General features: G+C 66.1%; 3 protein-coding genes across 5 annotated transcripts; 1 reads left to right on the plus strand and 2 right to left on the minus strand.

Moving 5' to 3' along the window:
* Positions 1 to 83: 83 nt before the first annotated feature.
* TAS1R3 (taste 1 receptor member 3) lies at positions 84 to 5,051 on the minus strand. Its single transcript, XM_079778211.1, is given in 7 exon segments — positions 84 to 1,627; positions 1,852 to 2,044; positions 2,047 to 2,108; positions 2,111 to 2,324; positions 2,447 to 3,229; positions 3,324 to 3,624; positions 3,712 to 5,051. Coding segments are annotated over 7 exon segments (2,718 nt in total). The 5' UTR covers positions 3,897 to 5,051; the 3' UTR covers positions 84 to 647.
* Positions 5,052 to 5,231: 180 nt separating this feature from the next.
* CPTP (ceramide-1-phosphate transfer protein) lies at positions 5,232 to 8,987 on the minus strand. 2 transcript variants are annotated; one of them, XM_079778209.1, is made up of 3 exons: positions 8,911 to 8,987; positions 6,996 to 7,160; positions 5,232 to 6,895 (listed from the first exon to the last, which is right to left on the minus strand). In XM_079778209.1, the coding sequence occupies exons 2-3, from the start codon at positions 7,115 to 7,117 to the stop codon at positions 6,373 to 6,375; spliced, it is 645 nt and encodes a 214-aa protein (XP_079634335.1). In that variant the 5' UTR covers positions 7,118 to 7,160; positions 8,911 to 8,987; the 3' UTR covers positions 5,232 to 6,372. The 2 variants fall into 2 exon arrangements, with proteins under 2 accessions (XP_079634335.1, XP_079634336.1); XM_079778210.1 differs by lacking the exon at positions 8,911 to 8,987 and adding an exon at positions 7,287 to 8,897.
* A 63-nt stretch (positions 8,988 to 9,050) lies between these two features.
* INTS11 (integrator complex subunit 11) lies at positions 9,051 to 19,267 on the plus strand. Of its 2 annotated transcripts, none has more exons than XM_079778204.1 (17): positions 9,051 to 9,240; positions 12,242 to 12,339; positions 12,733 to 12,806; positions 13,565 to 13,793; positions 15,623 to 15,721; positions 15,799 to 15,833; positions 16,061 to 16,199; positions 16,653 to 16,717; positions 16,956 to 17,145; positions 17,451 to 17,534; positions 17,794 to 17,883; positions 17,960 to 18,122; positions 18,253 to 18,360; positions 18,458 to 18,519; positions 18,654 to 18,796; positions 18,880 to 19,009; positions 19,130 to 19,267. In XM_079778204.1, the coding sequence occupies exons 1-17, from the start codon at positions 9,213 to 9,215 to the stop codon at positions 19,202 to 19,204; spliced, it is 1,812 nt and encodes a 603-aa protein (XP_079634330.1). In that variant the 5' UTR covers positions 9,051 to 9,212; the 3' UTR covers positions 19,205 to 19,267. The 2 variants fall into 2 exon arrangements, with proteins under 2 accessions (XP_079634330.1, XP_079634329.1); XM_079778203.1 differs by lacking the exon at positions 9,051 to 9,240 and adding an exon at positions 9,301 to 11,877.
* The last annotated feature ends 118 nt before the right edge of the window (positions 19,268 to 19,385 follow it).

Raw genomic sequence — 19,385 nt, forward strand, 5'->3', positions numbered from 1 at the left:
GCCAGCTCCCTCAGATTCGAGTGTGGGGGCTGGACCAGCCTCCCCCAGGGTCTGGCCAGTTGCTGGCAGCCCGCAAGGTCCTGGCGCCACGTCTTCTGTCCGCGGTGCTGGCTCCTGGCTCCAGGGGTCCCGGCGGCGGGCGCTGGCCTTGGTCCTGAACCCCCACCCAGCCAGGCTCTGTCCGCGGTGCTGGCGGCGGGCTAACCCCACTCTACCCGCTCCGGCCAGGACGGGGAGAGAAGGAAGCTGGTGCCCCTCCCCAAGGGGGCCTCAGTCCTGCACTGGGGCCCATGTCAGGGCGGCTGTAGCCCACTCACCCACCTCCCACCCCAGTGGTGATCGGAGGGGTGCTGGGTGGGGGACCTAGGCTAGGCCCAGCCAGGTGAGTGATGCCCAGCTTGACCTGCAGATGACTCCGCTGTGGCTTCCCTGAGCCCTCAGCGTGGGTGTGGCCTGAGGAGCCCCCTATTGGCTGCTTCCCCGCGGGGTCCCTGGGCAGGCCTTGCTGGACAGGACGGCCTGACTGCGCCCAAGTGGTGAGATCTCACAGGGCCACGCGCAGGCCCAGGGGGCGCTGGGTCACGGGCAGCCGTCAGCCTGGGGTCCGGACCTAGGGGTGGGCCTGCAGGCTGCTCTGCAGGAAGGAACTAGGTCTGGGCGCACTGGGGCGAGGTTGCTGGGTCATGGGCTCCACCCCTGCCGCCGCCCGGCCCGCTGGCACTGCCAGGACCCCCTCCCTGGAAGAACTCGGGGGCGTTGCCCGCCGGCTGCTGCAGCAGCAGGTAGCACCTGGGCAGGTGGAAGGTGGCCAGGATGCCCAGGACGCAGAGGAGGCTGGCGCCCATCTGCACGGCGGGCTGGTAGGCCACGTGCACGTTGGCGAAGAGGGGCACGAAGGAGACCCAGGTGATGAAGTAGGCCAGCATGGCGAAGGCGAGGCTGCGGGCGCCGTCGAGGCGGCCGGGCTGGCGGTGCGCCAGGAAGGTGCCGAGGAAGCAGAGCGAGGCCAGCACAGCGTTGACGGCGTGCACCAGGCCGAAGCCCACCCAGGAGCGCACGCGGCAGTGCACCAGCACCTCCGTGGGTAGCACCTGCCAGTCCATCACCACCTCCGGCGGGAAGGCCACCAGGTACCAGGTGCACAGGGCCGCCTCCGCCAGCACGGCCAGCAGCACCAGCAGCCAGGCCCGCGGCCCCCGCAGGTGCCCGCGCAGCTGGTCCGCCCAGCTGGGCGGCAGCTCCGCCTCCACAAAGACCTCGGCCGCCTGCAGGAAGAGGGTGCTCAGGCAGCCCGTGAGTGGGAGGTGCAGCAGCGGCTGCTGGGCCAGGCAGCTGGCGGGACTGGGCCGGCCGGGCAGCAGGAGGACGCTGAGGCAGACCAGGCCCAGGCAGGCCAGGCCAAAGCAGGCCCGCGGCCCGCCCGAGGCCTGCACCAGGGGGCTGTCCCGGTGCCGGACGAACAGCCCCAGGGCCGCCAGCACCAGGCCCAGCGTCAGGGCCAGCAGCGCGAGCAGCAGCAGCACGGCCGGCTGCCCCCAGGCCAGGCACCTGGGCCTGCGGGGGTAGCAGCGCAGGCTCCTGTCGGGGGACCACTGGTCCTGGCCGCACGGGGTGCAGAAGAGGTCGTCTGTGGGCCGGGAGGAGAGAGAGGGCGCTGGGGCACGGCTCCCCTGGGCTCCCCTGGGCTCCCCTGGGCTTGCCTCTGCCTCGGGCTCCGGCCTGGGCGTCAGCCTCTGAGCCAGGACACGCCAGGACCCTCTGGGCCATGTGTTCCTCACCCTGCGGGACCCTCCCCACACCTGCCTCAGCTACATAGACCAGCAGGGAAGGGATGGCTGGGGAGGGGCTGACCTGGGCTGCGCCGGTAGCTGCCTGCCTTGCAGTCCACGCAGTCGTAGCAGCAGGAGTGGAACCCCTTCACCCGGCGCACCTGGCCCTCCTGGCACTTCCTGGAGCACTGGGACACAGGCCTCTGGAGCAGGGTCCTCGGACTCAGGCTTCGCTGGGCTGGGTGCACCCCCAGGGCCTGGGGACGGCTCCCCCCTCGCCCCCTGCCCCTCCCAGGTGGGGCAGGCCTTGCTGCAGAGCAGCTGTGCGGTGGGGACAGGCCGGGCACTCACCACGTTCCCTGGCGTGTGCCAGCGCATCTGGGGCAGCTGCAGCTGCAGGCGGCCGTCGAAGCTGCCCACTGTGCGCAGCTCAGGCACCGGGTCCCGCCACACCCAGAGCTTCAGGTCGTAGCCCATGTCCACGTTCCCGCTGGCGTCGAACCGCAGCGGCAGGCCACGCGCCCGGAAGCTCATGTTGTGCATGTTCTCCAGGAGCTGGCAGGGGGGTGGGGCAGTGGGTGGGGAACGGGGGGCCAGCTGCCAGCCCCCTGGCCTCCCCCTCCGCCGCCCCCTCTCCTTGGGCACAAGCGGGGCCGGCCCAGCTCCCACGTCCTCACCTGCCAGGGCCTCACGGGTGCCCGTGGGGGGCAGCCCGAAGCATTGCAGAGCAGCGTGTTGTGCAGGGCCTGGGCCACGCTGTACACGGCCGCGTAGGCCGAGAAGGCCTGGTGGTGCAGGAGGCCGGCAGACACATCCTCCAGCGAGACGTGGTCGCACTGCGGGCAGCGCGGCCCCGCCACGTGCCCCTCCGGGTCTGGCTGCTCTGCGTCCAGCGAGGCGCAGAAGGCGGGGTCGGCGGCCAGGGCCAGGTTGGCATGCACGTAGGACGGGAAGTCGGGCATCGGGGCGCCCCGCTGCAGGAAGCCCAGCACTGTGCCCACCTGGGCCAGGCCGGGCAGGGACAGGACCTGGGCCGAGGTCAGCCAGGCCTCGCTGGCCACCCACACCTTGGGTTCGAGCCCGCAGCGGATGCTGAAGCTGAAGAGGGCGCGGGCGGCCCGGGCAGAGGAGAACAGCACCACCACCTGCACGCGGCTCTGGTTCACTTGGCGCAGCAGCTCCTGCACGGCGCCCAGCTGTGGGCCGTGGCCGCCGGCCGCCGGCACCAGCCCCTCGTGGGCGATGCAGATGCCCCGGGCGTTGGCCAGGCTGGAGAAGAGGCTCAGGCCCTGCCGGCCATACTCGTCGTCGCTGCTCATGGCGGCCACCCAGTTCCACTGGAGCGCGTGCAGCAGCTCCACCATGGCCGTCACCTGGGCGCGGTCGCTGGGCACCGTGCGGAAGAAGGAGGGGAAGGCCTCCCGGTCGCTCAGCCGGTCCGTGCTGGCCCCGTAGCTGACCTGCAGCAGCCAGGAGGGGAGGTGTGTCCCGATGGGGGCTCCCTGGGGCCGGCCGGTGGGGGTGGGTGGCATGGGGGAGACAGACGGGGCGCACCTGGGGCATGAGGAAGAAGCCGAAGAGCTTGCCGGTGATGAGGGCGAGCTCGGTGGAGTGGGGCCCGATGACGGCCAGCACGCGGGGCTGGTACCGCGAGTAGTCGCAGTAGGCGGCGATGTCCCAGCTGCCCGCCTCGGCCATGAACCCCAGGCTGGTCTTCATGGCCACCACGGGCTCTGAGCAGGTGTCGAAGATGTCATGGCCCAGGCGCAGGCCGGGCAGCAGGGCGGACCCCCGGTTGATCTCCTCCACGGCCATCTTCATGGCCAGTGCCCAGAGCAGGCCGAGCGAGGAGAGCCTGCGGCCACACAGGGTTGGAGGGGACGACACCTCATCCCTCCTGGGGAGCACCCCGCCGGCCCTGCCCCCCTCCCCTGCTCCCTACCTGGTGCACACGGTGGTGTTGGGCTGGGTCCTGGGGCCGAGACCCGTGTCCTCGGCTGCGCCCAGGGGGAAGAGCCCACCCAGCACGTAGTCCCCCCGCACCCTGAGCTGCCGGGACAGACACAGCGGGGCCCCTGCCCCGAGGCCCAGCAGAGCCGAGAGGCCCAGGAGAGCCAGGCCGGCCATGGCAGTGGCGGCTCCTGATGGGGATGGCCAGCGGGTGGGGCCCAGGTAGGGTGAGCCAGGCTGGGAGGGGTGAAGAATTTGTTTAGCAAAACCCTCCTCACCTGCCAAGCCCTGGGGCCCCTGGAGACGTCAACCCTTCCTGAGCCCGAGGTTGCCCACGGCAGGGTCTGCTGGTTGTCCTAATGCGACCAGGCCCTCTGCCCGACAGTGACCTGGGCAGGCAGGCTCTGAGCAGCACTGCCCGTGACCTTGTTACCTGCTGGTGCCCAAGCCCCTCTCACCCACCCACTGAGGAGGGGAGGAGGGACACCTAGGATTCCTCTGAAAAGGGTCCTGGGCTCTGCAGCTGCCCTGACCCGGGAGTAGGCACAGAACACGGGTCTCTCCCACCCTGGGGGGCCATCCGCAGTCAGGAGGGGCTCCATCTGCATCCCACAGGCAGCCTGAGGGGGGCCGGGGTGGGGCCATACCTCTCAGCCTGCCTGGGAACGGGGCACCGTGTGGCCTGGAAGTGTTGGGAGCCCTGTGGCTGGCGGTGCCCCCGCCGGGTCTGGGCACCTAACAGAGCAGGTGCCTCCCTCTGGGGACAGGGCTCCCAGCTGGGCCCCCAGGGGTTGCATGCAAAGGAGGGAGAAAAGCTGTAACCAAATGGGCCACAGCGGCTGGGGCTGTGGCAATGCAGTCTCTCCCCTTCTCCCCTCTTCCTCTCCCCCCACCCCCACCCCCAGGCCTCGCTGACCCTGTGCTGGGGGCAGAGGTGCAAGAGGAGCCAGGGGAGGGGCTCTGGGCGGTTCAGCCCTGGCAGACGTTTACAGGAAGTGTCTCCACTGGCCTGTGGGGAGGGCCCACACGGCTCGGCACACTCAGGACACGCACATGACACCCACAGGTGCTCACACGCACAGCACACTGGACCTGCACACCCATGCTACACACCTGCAATGGATTCCCGCACCTCCATGATACAGACCACTGCACCTGCATGCTACACACTGCAATACATGCATGCAGTGCACCTGCACACACACACACACACACACACACACACACACACACGTGCAGCCTGCACTCTCTGGCCCATGTGGCCCCCAGGCTGTTCTCCCAGCAAGTCCTGCATTGTCACTGGCCTGTGCTGGCACCACCTGGGGCTCGGCTCTGCTTGGTGTGGGCGCAGCAGTGGAGCCGGCACTGCATTGGGGCCCTGATATTGGGGCGCAGTGATCAAGGGGACCCTCCCGACACTGTGTGGCAGAGCAGCCCCACCCCCCTGGGCCGGCCCAGGCCCGCCCAGGCCCACCCACTCAGCTCAGCCCCTCAGGTGCTCCGTCTGTCTTCTCACCAATGAAATGATAGTCCGTGACCTTGGTAGAGGTTGGACCATGGTGGGGGGCTGACTCCCTGTGGCTGCCTTGCCCTGCAGTCCTGGCTGTGGGCTCAGCCGCACCCCCTCCCTGGCAAGCAGACGCGGGGCTCACGCCGCACCCCCACCCTGGAGTGCAGGATATGCTTCTGTAACTGTCATTTATTTATGTTGGGAAAGTCATCACCCGTATTGCAGTGTTCAAGGGTCCCCGCAAGCTCACACTCGTGCTCACACTCGTGTGCGAGCGCTGCACGGCACAGCTGTGGCACCAGGGTCCTGAGGTTACAGTGAAGAGCCAGTGGGCAGGCCAGGCTGGGTGTGCCCGTCTGCCAGCCGTCAGGCAAAGAGGTCCAGGCCCCGCTCTGCCGTGCACCCTGGGTCTCTGGGCTCCAGGGGGACAGGCAGCACGGGGCAGGGAGAGGGAATGCAGCATCGCTGGGTGCCAGGGAGGCCAGCTGGCCCAGCAGGCAGGGGCTCCCGGGGGCTCCGGGGCTGAGCTGTGCAGACTCACAAGCAGCTGCCTGGGGGAGCAGTGTGGCGCAGGAGGCGGCTGCCGTGCAGGGCTGGAGGCAGGGCAGGCCTGTGCTCCCGCTGCCGTGTGGAGGACACGTGCGCCCCTGGCTAAGGAGATGGGGGCAGGGAACGAGACGCAGTGCTAACGCTGCCCAGGCTCCCTCCCTGCCCCAGGGACAGCCAGCCTGGTACAGGGGGGCCACAGGCAGCCCGCCTGCCATGGACACCAGGACCCAAAGGGCCTGAGAAGCACACACTTGCTGGATCGTCAGCGGGTGAGGAGCCTGCTCTCCAAGGACCTGGGACTCTCCCGCTGCGCAGACTGGACTCACAGGTGAGGACAGCCTCTTGTGTGAACTCTGATCCTGCCCCACCTTCCCTGCCTTCTGCCCTTCACCCACCCACCTGGCCGGCCAGCGCCTGCCTTCTCCGTCTGCAGCCCAAGTGGGCCGCGCCAGGCCCATGGCTCCCCACAAGCTCAGCGGGCAGGGGAACAGTGGCGTTTCTGCTCCAGGCACCCCCAGAAAGCTCTGCAGTGGGACTGAGGGGCCCTGGCTGCCCCAGCCCGACTCCGGGGAAGGGGAGCCGGGCCGCTGGCCCCTAGGGCAGGTCCAGCAGGGCGTGCTCGGCGTAGAGCTTCTGGGAGATGTCGTACACGTGCTCGATGAAGGGCAGGGCCTCGCCCAGCATCGCCACGGCCTGCTCGGTGGACCCCACGTTCATGGCCTCCAGGAAGACCTTGCGCGTGGGCAGCGTGCAGAAGGCCACGGTGACGGCCCGGCGGATGATCCAGGGGTGGTAGGCGGCCAGCGAGGCGTTGTAGGAGTCGGTGCAGAGCACGGCGGTGCGCGTGTCCTCGGGGCTGGTGCGCAGGCCCTCCAGGAAGAGCTGCAGCCAGCGCAGCGCCCGGTGCAGCCGCAGCACCGTCCGGCAGCCCGAGTCCGGGTGGCGGGAGCGGCGCTCCAGGTCCACCATCTGGTTGCCCACCTCGTAGGCCACCATGGACTGCAGGCTGCTGTAGTGGTCCCGCTGGGGGCCGCTGCACAGGCGCTCCATCACCTGCAGCTTCGTCACCACGTCCTTGGAGATGAAGGAGAAGATGGCGCCCAGGCTGTTCAGGAACCTGCGGGGGAGGGGAGGCAGAGGCTGGGCCCGGGGTGCAGCAGGGCCCCGCCCCGGGGGGGTGGCCGGGGAAGCCCCGTCTGGCCCTGGCCCCCACGCACCTGACCAGCCCCCTCCAGCCGGCGAGGTAGTGCTCCAGCAGCACCTCCTCCTTCTCGTTGAGACACTGCTTGAAGCTGACCAGGACGACCTTCAGGTTGAAGTCCGACTCCACGGCGTCCATTGTCGCTGGGGCTGGGGTCGTCTCCCTGGGACGTGGCTCACTCCTTCGGGGGAGGGGCAGGAGCAGGAGGACAGAAACAGCTGGGGTCCCACTGCTCCCCAAGAGCCCACCTCACTCTGACACCCACCTGACCCTGCCATGCCCCTTCCCGGGACAGGGGCCCACAGACCTCGGCACGGCCTCTCCCTGTCCCTCAGACACGCATCTCCCGCCGGGTTTTCCTGCTTATGCGGGTGTTGTGTGTCTCTCTCTCAGGAGAGCGTCTGTGGTCGCTACTTGGAGAAATGTGTGCTGAGTCCCCACCCAGAGCCAGGCAGGCTGGGGTGTCAGTGACAGACAAACCGCCCAGCCTCGTCAGGGCGACATTCTAGTGGGGGCGGGTGAGGCAATAACAAAGACGGGAAATTCCGACAGGGTAACGAGGGGAGGAGTAAAAAGACAGTGAGGTGAGGTGTGATGGCCGGGAGGGGGCTGGGCAGCCTGGTCCGCGCTCACAGCTGCCTCTATCCGGGAAGCCAGCACCGAGGCTGCAGGTCAGCGTGTGCTGGACAGATGGACAGACACCGATCCTTTCCTGCTCTGGATTCTGCCTGCGTTCATACAGTCGCTCCACAAACATCCAAGCACCCACACGTCGAGTGGGTGCCACTGAGCACCCTAGCACCTGCCTCCCCGCGTGCCCAGGGCTGGCATTGAAGTGTGGCTCTTACGGGCCCTGGGGACTCAGCGGCATCTCACCTCGTCCAGGATAAGCTCTCATCCCTTTGGGCCTGGGGGTTCCCCTGCCTTTGGTGCTGGGTGACCTGTGGGGACCTGGTGAGGGAGGGAGGCCACCCAAGCTGTGCAGCCAGGAACCGGACATCTGGGCGAAGGGCAGGCTCTGCCTCCCACTCTGTGGGCAGGTCACTCACCATCCTAGGCTGGGGCCTTCACCTCTGGGGAAAAAGGGTCAGCACGCCCTGCCCTGTCCACCTTCCAGGCTGATTGGGCTCAGTGGGTGCTGAATGCCTGGCATGGGGTGGAGCCCTCAGAGGTGAGCTCACCCAGTCTCAGGTGTGGGGACAGCCAGGCCTCAGGAAGATGTCCCTCTGGAGACTTCCAGCACCCCATCCCCAGGGCCTCAGTTCTCTGCCCACTTAGCAGATGGTCTCTAGGCACTCAGGGCCACCTTCCTGGCCACCAGACATCCTGTCAGCCTGGCCTTCCTGCCCAGAGCCCAAGCCAGCAGCCCACAAGGGCGGCCAGGAGCCTTCCAGAGCCTGGAAACAGGAAGGGCAGTGCAGCCGAGCGTGGCAGCCGGCCAGCTAGGGAAGGTGGTGCAGGACACGGCCAGGGCTCCCCCAGGGGCAGCTCTGGGCCCGAGGTCAGGGCTCAGCGGGAGGGCGACCCGAGCCCCCCGAATCCTATGGCTGACAGCAGGCTTCTGTCTCCCAGGAGAAGGGAACACCCGCCCCTGCGTCAGGGCCCAGAGGGTGGGAGCAAAGTCCGGTCCAGGAAGTGCTGCAAGTCTCGCCTGGGAAAGGGGCACCGGGTGGCGCCGGGCTCGGGGGGATAGGGGGTGGGGTGGGGTGGGGTGGGGGCAGTTCCTGGGCAGGTCCTGCTCCCGCTGAGGCCCAGGGATGGGGCAGGGTCCCGGGGTGCGGGGTCCCGGGTCCAGGCTGGCGGGGAGCCGGGTCCTCGGCCGCCCCGTCCCGCGCCCGGGATCCCGCGCTCGCCTCGCAGAGATGCCCAGCCCGACTGGTCCGGTTCCCAGCGCCCACCCGCGCCCACCCGCGCCCGCCGCCCGTGCTCACCTGCGATGCCCAGGCCGCCGCCGCCGCCGCCGCCGCCGCCACTGGACCCGCCCCCCCGCCCCGGGCCGCTCCGGCCGCTCGGGATGGGTCGCCCGCCGCCCAATCAGGATGCGCGGCCCGCACTTCCGGCAAGCGCACCGGAAGTGGGCGCCGTGGAGGCGGGGGTGCGCCTGCGCAGTGCGTCACCGCAAGCCGCGCTCTCGTGTTGATCTTTGGGTCCCGGCGACCAGGGTCCGGTCCGGCGACGGCGGACGCGGCGGCCGGTGAGCGCGGAGGCGACAGGCCTGGGAGCGCGGGGCAGGATGCCCGAGATCAGGGTCACGCCCCTGGGTGAGTGAGGGCGCCGGGCCGGGCCGGGCGGGCGGTGGTCTGCCGGGGCCGGGCGCGGGGGCCGCCCTCCCGGGCCGCAGCTGTGGCCGCGGGGCCTCGCGCCCCTGCCCTGCCGGCTCGGGTCCTGCGCGCAGAGCCGCTCGGGGGACGGCCTTGGCGTGGCGTCCTGTTTCGCTACTTTGCTGCGTCCCCAGTTTTCCTAACAGCGAAACGAGGACGAGAGCGCCGCTCATCCCTCCCTTTGCGCGTGGACTGATGCCTGCTCCACCTCCCTCGCGCCCGGTCGCCTGCAGGCTCCCATCTACCCAGCCTGGTGGTCCACCCTTAGATCAGCCCGTGGTTTACGTGACCTCGTGACTTTAAAAAAAATGGCTTTGCTTCTTGAAAAAGATATGCGTTTGCACGTTTATGTTATTCCTCTTCACCTGAGGATGTTTTTTCCCATTGCTTTTTAGAGTGGAAAGGAGGGGAGGGAGGGAGGGGGAGAGAGACACACACATTGGCTGGTTGCTACTGGCTGCCTCCTGCAGGAACCCTTATGGGGCCCGGGGTGAACCTAAAACCCAGGTACGTGCCCCTGACCCTTCCGTGCTTGGGCCGATGCTCTAACCCATGAGCCACACCAGCCAGGGCTGCATGTGCACTTTTAAAAGCCTGAACTGTCCAGAACAGTGCGAGGCGGAAAGGTCACGCAGAGCCCAGGGTTCCAGGAACAAGCGGGCTGTCTTCTGCAGGCCACCCTCCAGGACTCCGGCATTTCCCCTGCTCACACCAGGGGCCCTGTTCCAGCCCTGCCTCCTTCACTGGCTGCGTGTTGGGGGCAGCTTCCCGTTCAGGTGTCCCCCGTACCTCCACACCCTCCTCGTGGTGTGAGCTCTTCCTTGGAGGAGCCCACCCGCCCCCAGTTGGGATGCTGAGCTGTGACAGCCACATCGCACAGCCAACGCCCCTGCCCAAGCCCTCGCCCTCGGCCGTGGGGGGTATGTGTGGGGGAGCACACATCTCAGTCCATCATGGGCATGTCACTCCCACGGCCTCTTTTTTTTTTTTTTTAAATATATTTTATTGATTTTTTACAGAGCGGAAGGGAGAGGGATAAAGAGTTAGAAACATGGATCAGCTGCCTCCTGTACACCTCCTACTGGGGATGTGCCTGCAACCCAGGTACATGCCCTTGACCGGAATGGAATCTGGGACCTTTCAGTCCGCAGGCCGACGCTCTATCCACTGAGCCACACCGGTCAGGGCTCCCACGGCCTCTTGTAGCTGCTGGCGCAGGGTCCCCTCTGGCCATTGGCTCTACGCCTGCCCCTGCCCCGGCTCATCTCCAGGGGACTCTGTGGAACCCTCCCTCCAGCCCCTTTTCCATTTGCCGTTTTGTCAGCAAGCACTCTCCTCGAACAGTCCTCCCTTTGTCTTGCTTCCCTGACCCCAGTCTGCACCTGGTGTGCCCCCGAGGTCACGCAGCCTCATCGCCACCAAAACTAGAACTGCTTCTCCCTTCGCCAGTTTCTGCCTTGTTTGTGGGCTCCCTGGTCCACCCGGGCCAGGGACAGTCTCCAAAATCACCGGGGCCACGGGGCCCTGGCACACCTGCCTCCCGCTGCTGTCCCACCCGCTGGGAAGTCCTAAGCCTGTCATGGTTCTGGAAGTTTCTGTGGCCCCTTCCCTGCCCACCTTACCCCCCTGGCACTCACCTCCTCCTGGTGGGCGTGGTGTGTCTTGTCTGTGTGTTCACCGTCTGTCTCCTGGCCTGGACCCTGCGCTCCCTGCAGGCAGGCGGTCTCCTTTCTTTTCTCTTGAGTCCTGCCCCCCTGTGTGCCCCGGACTCTGTTCCCACATCTCCCGCCCAGTTCAAGCTCCCGAGGCGGTCGTTGGGGCCAGTGGCCACGGCTAGGAGCTGGGCTCTGGAGTCCGAAGGCCGTCCCCGGCCCATGCTTAGGAGCCATGCGTCAGGGGCAGAGGTGGATCCCACCAGACGGGTGGCCCCTCCCCGCCCGCAGATGTCTGGAGGGCCTCTGAGCTGGCCTGCAGGGAGCAGACAGCTACCACTGCCCGCGGGCGGCCGTCCTGGTGGAGGCAGGAGCAGGCCTGTAAGGGACCTCCGGGCGGCCACCGTGGCTGGGCTGCCTGAGGCACACGGCAGAGCTCTTGGCTGGCATCCCTGCGGTTGTCATGGGGATAAGCTTCTCCAGGACCGTCGCCGTCCTGCGCTGGCCGTGGTCCTGTCACCTCTGTGTGTGGTGCCAACAGGGTCAGGTGGCCGGCAGAAAGCTGGCATTTGCTGTTACCAGGCCGTACAAGGTTGTGTCCATCTCCTTCCGGGCCCTGAGGCCACAGGTGGCCCGAGGAGGTGCCTGGACGTGCCCTGTGGCGGCTGGAGCAGCCAGGCAAGGCTTGGCAGTCAGGAAGTGGACGGGACTCGGGTTCAGGTCTGGTCCCTGTAGTTGGTTGTTGCCGGACAGCTGGGCCGTGCTTCCCTGTGGCCAGGCTGCAGCCACCTGGGAGCCTCGGCGGTGGCACCAAGGACTGACAGCTCAGGACTTGCAAGTGACGTCTCAGCCAGGTTTCAGGAGGGGCGGTGAGGCCCCCAGCGCGCCGGCATGCCAGCCCAGCACTGGGCCTTCAAGGGAACGGGTGGGTCACAGCGGGTGGCTGCAGCCTCCTTCCATCCGAGCCTGGCAGCAGAGGCTGGGCCTGAGGCTGGAGGCGAGGGGGCACCCAGGCCAGAACGCCCTTGGAGGACTTGGCGCTCTGTCCCCTCGCTGCGCGTTCCCCTTCCTGTCTGCTGTGGATGTGGCGTGTTCTCGCCTCACGTGTTGTCCGCGCAGCCGTCATGAGGTTGTTTCCCAGCCCGAGGGCTCTGCCAGCCGGGGGTCCAGAGTGCCCAGGGGGGCCTGGGGCAGGCAGCTGGGCCTTGGCCTTTGCGGGAGGGGCAGCGGGCGGTGGGGGATGGGAAGGGTGTGGCAGCACCTCCCTGACCCTGTCCCTGTCCCTGCAGGGGCTGGCCAGGACGTGGGCCGGAGCTGCATCCTGGTCTCCATTGGGGGCAAGAACGTCATGCTGGACTGCGGGATGCACATGGGCTTCAACGATGACGTGAGTCCCGTGGGGGGCGGGGCACGGTGGGGCTGGGCGGTCCTGCCCCCAGCCTGGCCCTGGGCGCGGCCCTGGGGGACCTAGGGTTTCAGGCTGTGACCCACGGAATGGGCACAGTCTTGGCAAGTGGGCCTGGGGTCACTCCATTCCTGGGCAGCCCCCACCATCAGAAGACAGATGGGTGTCCTGCCTGGGGTCAGTCTGTCCAGAGGAGGGCTTGTGGGCTTCTGTAGGGCTGTGTGTGGCGGGCTGTGACCCCTGTGCTCAGAGGCTGTGAGCAGGCAGTGGTCCTGGTGCCGAGTTGGTGCCTGCTCCCTGGAGCACTGGCTGCCCCGCCCATCACCTGAGAGCCGGGCAGCCGCTGCGTTCTGACGCTTTCTCTGGATTCCTCAGAGGCGCTTCCCAGACTTCTCCTACATCACCCGCAACGGCCGGCTGACCGACTTCCTGGACTGTGTGATAATCAGGTGGGCGCCTGTCACAGGCTGGGGGGCGGGGCTGGTGACCGGGCTGTGGGACTGGGCTGGGGGCGGGGCTATGGGACCGGGCTGGGGGACGGGGCTGGGGGGACCGGGTTGGGGGACAGGGCAGGGCTGGGCGGGCTCGAGCCTTCCCTGCTTGGCCTGCGGAGGCTGCAGGCTGTGGGGTGTCGCTGGGTGGGCTCTGTCCCTGTTGCCTTGTGGCTCGCCCCAGGCCTGGCCCTCCCTCTGGGTGCTGGCCCTGGAGGTGGTGTCTGTGTGTGTGGTCATAGGTGTTCATGGCTGCTGCTTGGTGGGCTGCGTCAGCTTTTTGGGAGGAGGGGGACACAGTGCTGTGCCCCCAAGTGTTGTGGAGGAGAGCCCAGGTGCCCCAGGACGATGAGGCCACGTCAGGCCTCCAGATGGTGGGCTGCGGCCGGCCCATCTACAGCAGTGCGGAGGGGCCCGGGTGCATGTCCTTTTGGCTGCTTTCTGTTTCTTCAAGAACGAGTCGCTGTCTGACACACATTCTAACTGTTCGTGTGCTCATTGCTGAGCTGGGTGTTTAGACTGTAAGGTCCAGGAAGACCGCAGTTTCTGTCTGCTCGTTCCCCATCCCAGCACTTAGGACACGCCTGGCGCACAGTGAGCCCTCAGTGAGGGAGGGAATGGAAGGACGGATGGGCGGGCGGGTGATCCGAGTGGAGCTGGTGAGGAGGGGCCGTGAGGGGGGGGTGCAGTGGCCGCTGACCCTGCTGCGCCCCCAGCCACTTCCACCTGGACCACTGCGGGGCGCTGCCCTACTTCAGCGAGATGGTGGGCTACGACGGGCCCATCTACATGACCCACCCCACCCAGGCCATCTGCCCCATCCTGCTGGAGGACTACCGCAAGATCGCCGTGGACAAGAAGGGCGAGGCCAACTTCTTCACCTCCCAGATGATCAAGGACTGCATGAAGAAGGTGGTGGCCGTGCGCCTCCACCAGACGGTCCAGGTCAGTGTCAGGCCTGGCGCCACCAGGGGGCAGCAGGCGAGAGGGCGGCTGGTGGGGCAGTCAGGCGTCTGAGCAGGACAGAGCTCCTGTGTGCTGGCCGGGGAGGCAGGGACTGGGGAGGCAGGGACTGGACGGAGCTGGGCTGCGGGGTTTGGGCTCCATCTCAGTCACTGCTGTGTGCGCGTCGGGGGAAGACAGGGCTGGCAGCAGGCGAGGGCGTTAAGTGGCAGCATTTATCAGAGAGGTTGGGTTTGTCTGTTTGCTTAGAGTCTGGGTTTTGCTTGGTGTTAGGTACCTACACATTTTGGGTCATTTTATCCTGTTGGAATCTCTGTCAACATGAAGTGTGTATGTTTATCCTGTATAATAAAAGCCTTATATGCTAAGTGTCCGGTTGTCCATTCAACCAATCAAAGCGTAATATGCTAATGATATGCTAAGGCCACTCAACCGCTTACTATTAGGTACACTGACCACCAGGGACAGACGCTCTGACAGGTAGGGTAGCTTGCCGTTGGGGTCCAGCCTATCAGGACTTGAGTGAGACAGGCCGGACATGCCCCTGAGCCCTCCCATGGTCCCTCCCCAGCTGGCCAACCTCCCGCGTCCCTCCCCAGCCCCGATCTTGCACTGGTGGGGTCCCTCGGCTTGGCCTGCACCCTCTTGCAATCCAGGACCCTTCGGGGGATGTTAAGAGAGCCGGTTTCGGCCCGATCCCATAGGCCAGGCCGAGGGACCCCACTGGTGCACAAATTCGTGCACTGGGCCTCTACTCTCCCATAATGCTTTTCATCTTAGAGTCTGTTTTCTGGGAAATGTGCTGACACCATTCCCACCTCCCCACCTTTGGTTGATGTTTGTTGCATAGAATATCTTTTTCCGTCTTTTCGCTTTCAATCTTCCTTCATCGTGTTCTCAATGTGGCTCTTTTAAGTAAGTGTGTGGTCAGGGATTTTAAGACCCAGTCTGATACCCTGTCCTTTAGTCGAGCGCTTAGACCCCTACCTTTCAGAAGGCAACTGGGGGGTGGCTGTGCTGTCACCATTCGCTTCCCATAACTTTCCTGCTCTATTCTTCCCTTTCTTTCATTGCTTTTTTTTTCCTTTTTCTTTTTTAATCCTCACCCAAGGATATGTTTTTATTGTTTTTTTTTGTTGTTGTTTATTTTTTAGAGAGGAAGGGAGAGAGAGAAACATTGATATGAGAGACATCATTGGTTGCCTCCCATGTGCACCCTAACTGGGGTCAAACCGGATGTCCGGGATGATGCTCCAACCAACTGAGCCACACTGGCCAGGGCTGGATTGATTAAAAAAATATATATATTTTTTATTGGTTTCAGAGAGAAAGGGAGAGGGAGAGATAGAAACATCAATGATGAGATAATCATTGACCAGCTGCCTCCTGCACGCCCCTTACTGACTTATTGGGGATTGAGCTCACAACCCGGACATGTGCCCTGACTGGGAATCAAACCGGTTACCTCCTGGTTCCTAGGTCGATGCTCAGCCACTGAGCCACGCCGCTGGGCTTTGCCAACACTCTTCCTCCTGTCTTCTCTCTGGGGATGTGCTCATCACAGTCCTTGCAAAGCCTGTGTCTAGGAACTGCAGGGCCCCAGAGTCTCTGGGCTTCTGCGGCTTGTTCCAGACCTGTTGTCTCTTCTCTTGGGTTGAGTTGCTTTTGGTTGAGGACTGGGCGTCTGTAAGAAACAGGAGCTGATGATAGGTGCGGAATGCCACCATCTGCTTGTGCCGCCGCCTCCCAGCCCCTCTGTGGTCCTCCCCCCCACCCCCAGCCACAGCCCTGACCCTCCCCTCCCCTCCCAGGTGGACGAGGAGCTGCAGATCAAGGCCTACTACGCCGGCCATGTGCTGGGGGCAGCCATGTTCCAGATCAAAGTGGGCTCGGAGTCTGTGGTCTACACGGTCAGTGGGCGCCCTCGGGGCACAGGCGGGCTGCTGGGCGGGAGAGGAGGCCCCTCCTGAGAGCTGCTCCCCTGCAGGGCGACTACAACATGACCCCGGACCGGCACCTGGGGTGAGTAGGCGGTGGTTTCATCCAGTGCGCCCCCCCCCTTGTGTCCCCGAGCGAGGCAGAGTCTCTCCTGTTTCCCCTCGAGGGCTACCCTGCCTGCCGCTGGGCCTTGCAGAGGAGGCTGCCCCTTGGGTCCTGGAGGCCTTGACGCGAGCGGGCTGGGTCCGGCGTGATGCTCCCACCTGGAGGCCGTGTGGACTGTCCACCTCAGGCCATGCCCACTCTTCCAGAGCCGCCTGGATTGACAAATGCCGCCCCAACCTGCTCATCACAGAATCCACGTACGCCACGACCATCCGTGACTCCAAGCGCTGCCGGGAGCGGGACTTCCTGAAGAAGGTCCACGAGACCGTGGAGCGCGGCGGGAAGGTAGCGGCCGCAGCAGGGGAGCAGGCAGGGCAGGGCATGAGGTCGCGACGGTGCTGTGGTTCTGGGCCGGGGGTGGGGGTGGGGGTGGGAGGCCCTACTCCTGTTGGGAAGAGAAGCGCCCTTTGACCCTCTGGGGTACTGGTTCCCCCTCATCTCAGGTCCCACCACGGGCTGGCCAGTGTCCACCGGGGTCCCTTTGGGATAGAGTGTGGCTGGAGGCAGGACTGGGAGGGCAGGATGTAGGGGGGCCTCCAGCTCTCAGGATGCCTGGCCGTGACCTCTCAGTGGACGTGGCCTCCGGCCATAGGAACTGCCAGCAGGGCTAGTCTTCACAGCTGCTGCCCAAGCAGGTGGCCACAGGGAGCAACTGCCCAGCCACCGTGTTCTCACGAGCTCTACCTGGGTGAGCAGGGTGGCCAGGGCCCCTACCCACGCCGGCCTTGCCCACTGCAGGTGCTGATCCCCGTGTTTGCGCTGGGCCGCGCTCAGGAGCTCTGCATCTTGCTGGAGACCTTCTGGTGGGTGCAGCGGGCAGCTTCTGGGAGCCCTGGTCTGAGTGGGCGGTAGAGTGGGGCTGTGGGGCCCACCTGAGCCTGGGGGCCCAGAACAGCACGTGGGCACCATCGTCCTGCACCGAGGCCTCCACACACGTCAGCCCTGACGCTCTAGAGGAGGAGGCAGGCTGAGGGCGTGGCGGGGACATGCTGGTCCGGCCTGGCGGCTCCTCCACGACAGGACAGCCCACATTGCCCACAGGGAGCGCATGAACCTGAAGGCCCCCATCTACTTCTCCACCGGCCTGACGGAGAAGGCCAACCACTACTACAAGCTCTTCATCACCTGGACCAACCAGAAGATCCGCAAGACCTTCGTCCAGCGGAACATGTTCGAGTTCAAGCACATCAAGGCCTTCGACCGAGCTTTTGCTGACAACCCAGGCCCAATGGTGAGGCCCTGGCCTCTGTGCCTGCTGCAGCCAAGGCATGCCCCCAGGCTGGGGCTGGGCATGGGCCAGCACCATGTCCACAATCGCGTTCCTCCTTGTCTGGGGCCTGCTGGGGGTCCCTGCCCCCCTCCCCCCTCCGTGGAGTGGGGCACGCGGTGCTGGAGGAAAGACGGTGTTGGGGCGGGAGGGAGATGTGGGTGGAGCAGGAGGCCCTGATGGTAGGGGAGGACCAGATGTGTGCAGAGCCTGGTTCTTGGTCAGGTGTGGCGTGGGCTGCCCTGACTGCCCCCATGGTCACCCCCTAGGTCGTGTTCGCCACACCAGGGATGCTGCACGCTGGGCAGTCCCTGCAGATCTTCCGGAAGTGGGCCGGGAATGAGAAGAACATGGTGAGGGGTCTGGGATGGCTCCTTGGAGGGCCTGAGGTCGGGCAGAGGTGGGGAGCAGGGGCTCCCCCGGCTTGGGAACACTGCTGCTGTCAGGAGGGGTGCAGTACCTGGGGCCCAGTGTCCAGCCAGGCAGCTCAGACGTCACTGTCTGCCCGTCTAGCGTCAGGATCCCCTCCTGAGCAGGGGTCGTGGTGCTCAGCCCTGGGCAGGAGACCCAGGCCATGCACACGGCGAGCAGCTCTGCCCTTTTCTCCTGCAGGTCATTATGCCGGGCTACTGCGTGCAGGGCACCGTGGGCCACAAGATCCTCAGCGGGCAGCGCAAGCTGGAGATGGAGGGGCGGCAGGTGGTGAGTGCCACCCTCCCCCAGCTCCCCGGGCCCCTCTTGGGTGGGTGCTGACAGCCTGTGCCCTGTGCCGCTGCAGCTGGAGATCCGGATGCAGGTGGAGTACATGTCCTTCAGCGCCCACGCGGACGCCAAGGGCATCATGCAGCTGGTGGGCCAAGCGGAGCCCGAGAGCGTGCTGCTGGTGCACGGCGAGGCCAAGAAGATGGAGTTCCTGAAGCAGAAGATCGAACAGGAGTTCCGTAGGCAGCCGATGGGGGGGGGGGGCGGGGAGGACTCGGCGGGTGCAGGGGTGCAGGCAGGGTTGCCCCATGGGGTCAGCATGGCGGGGCTGGCCAGCCTGACCTGACATGCTCTCTGCCCCTGGCCCAGGAGTCAGCTGCTACATGCCAGCCAATGGCGAGACCGTGACCCTGCCCACGAGCCCCAGCATCCCCGTGGGCATCTCACTGGGGCTGCTAAAGCGGGAAATGGCGCAGGGTAAGTGGGGCAGGCATGCCCGCTGGGTGGAGTCAGGCGGGGCGGAGCCAGGCAGGCGGTGGGCCCTGGCAGCTCTGATCCCTGCTCTTCTCTAAAGGGCTTCTCCCTGATGCCAAGAAGCCGCGGCTCCTGCACGGCACCCTGATCATGAAGGACAGCGTGAGTGTGCGGCAGGGCAGGCGCGGTGGGGGCGGGTAGGGGCTCCGGCATGGCACCCTGATCATGGACAGTATGAGTGTGCCATGGGGGCAGGTAGGGGCTCCGGCGTGCTCTGACGTGGCCCTGCCCCGCAGAACTTCCGGCTGGTGTCCTCTGAGCAGGCCCTCAAGGAGCTGGGCCTGGCCGAGCACCAGCTGCGCTTCACCTGCCGTGTGCACCTGCATGACTCACGCAAGGAGCAGGAGATGGCCATGCGTGTCTACAGCCACCTGAAGAGGTGGGCGCAGCCTGGCCCCTCTGGCGGGGGGTGGGTGGGGGAGAGGCTCTCAGGAGGTGGGGCCTGACCGTGTCTCCGTGCAGCCTCCTCAAGGACCACTGTGTGCAGCACCTCCCCGACGGCTCGGTGACCGTGGAGTCCATCCTCATCCAGGCTGCTGCCCACTCCGAGGACCCAGGCACCAAGGTGCTGCTGGTCTCCTGGACCTACCAGGTGCGTGCAGGACCCAGGAAGCTTGCACCAGGCAGTGGGTCAGGACAGGCGGGGTCACCCCTTCAGCCTGGGCCGCCTAGGTGGGGAGGCTGGGACTACAGCTCCTGTGTCCCCTTGCAGGACGAAGAGCTGGGGAGCTACCTCACATCTCTGCTCAAGAAGGGCCTGCCCCCAGCCCCCAGCGGAGGCAGCTGACCGCCGCAGGCTGCCTGCCCTTCCCTCGCCAGCCAGGGCCTGGGCTTCCACCGCAGGACAGTGTCTGCCTTGGGCTCCCTCTGTGGATGTGCAGCCCGCAGCAGGCCACAGCCTCACGTGGGGCAGCACCCGTGTCCCATGTCTGCCCGAGTGGCCGTTTTAGGCGGAAGAAATAAATAAC

This window comes from Cnephaeus nilssonii, assembly GCF_951640355.1.
Source record: "Cnephaeus nilssonii genome assembly, chromosome: 7".
Taxonomy (NCBI): Eukaryota; Metazoa; Chordata; class Mammalia; order Chiroptera; family Vespertilionidae; genus Cnephaeus; species Cnephaeus nilssonii.

Bases quoted from the DNA above. Each gene is read 5' to 3' on its own strand.
- CPTP (XM_079778209.1), bottom strand. From the start codon at position 7,117: ATGGACGCCGTGGAGTCGGACTTCAACCTGAAGGTCGTCCTGGTCAGC. The intron at 6,896-6,995 runs GTGCGTGGGGGC...CCTCCCCCGCAG, and splicing joins GGCTGGAGGGGGCTGGTCAG to GTTCCTGAACAGCCTGGGCG.
- INTS11 (XM_079778203.1), top strand. From the start codon at position 11,844: ATGCCAGCCCAGCACTGGGCCTTCAAGGGAACGG. The intron at 13,794-15,622 runs GTCAGTGTCAGG...CTCCCCTCCCAG, and splicing joins GCCTCCACCAGACGGTCCAG to GTGGACGAGGAGCTGCAGAT. The intron at 18,361-18,457 runs GTAAGTGGGGCA...TCTTCTCTAAAG, and splicing joins AAAGCGGGAAATGGCGCAGG to GGCTTCTCCCTGATGCCAAG.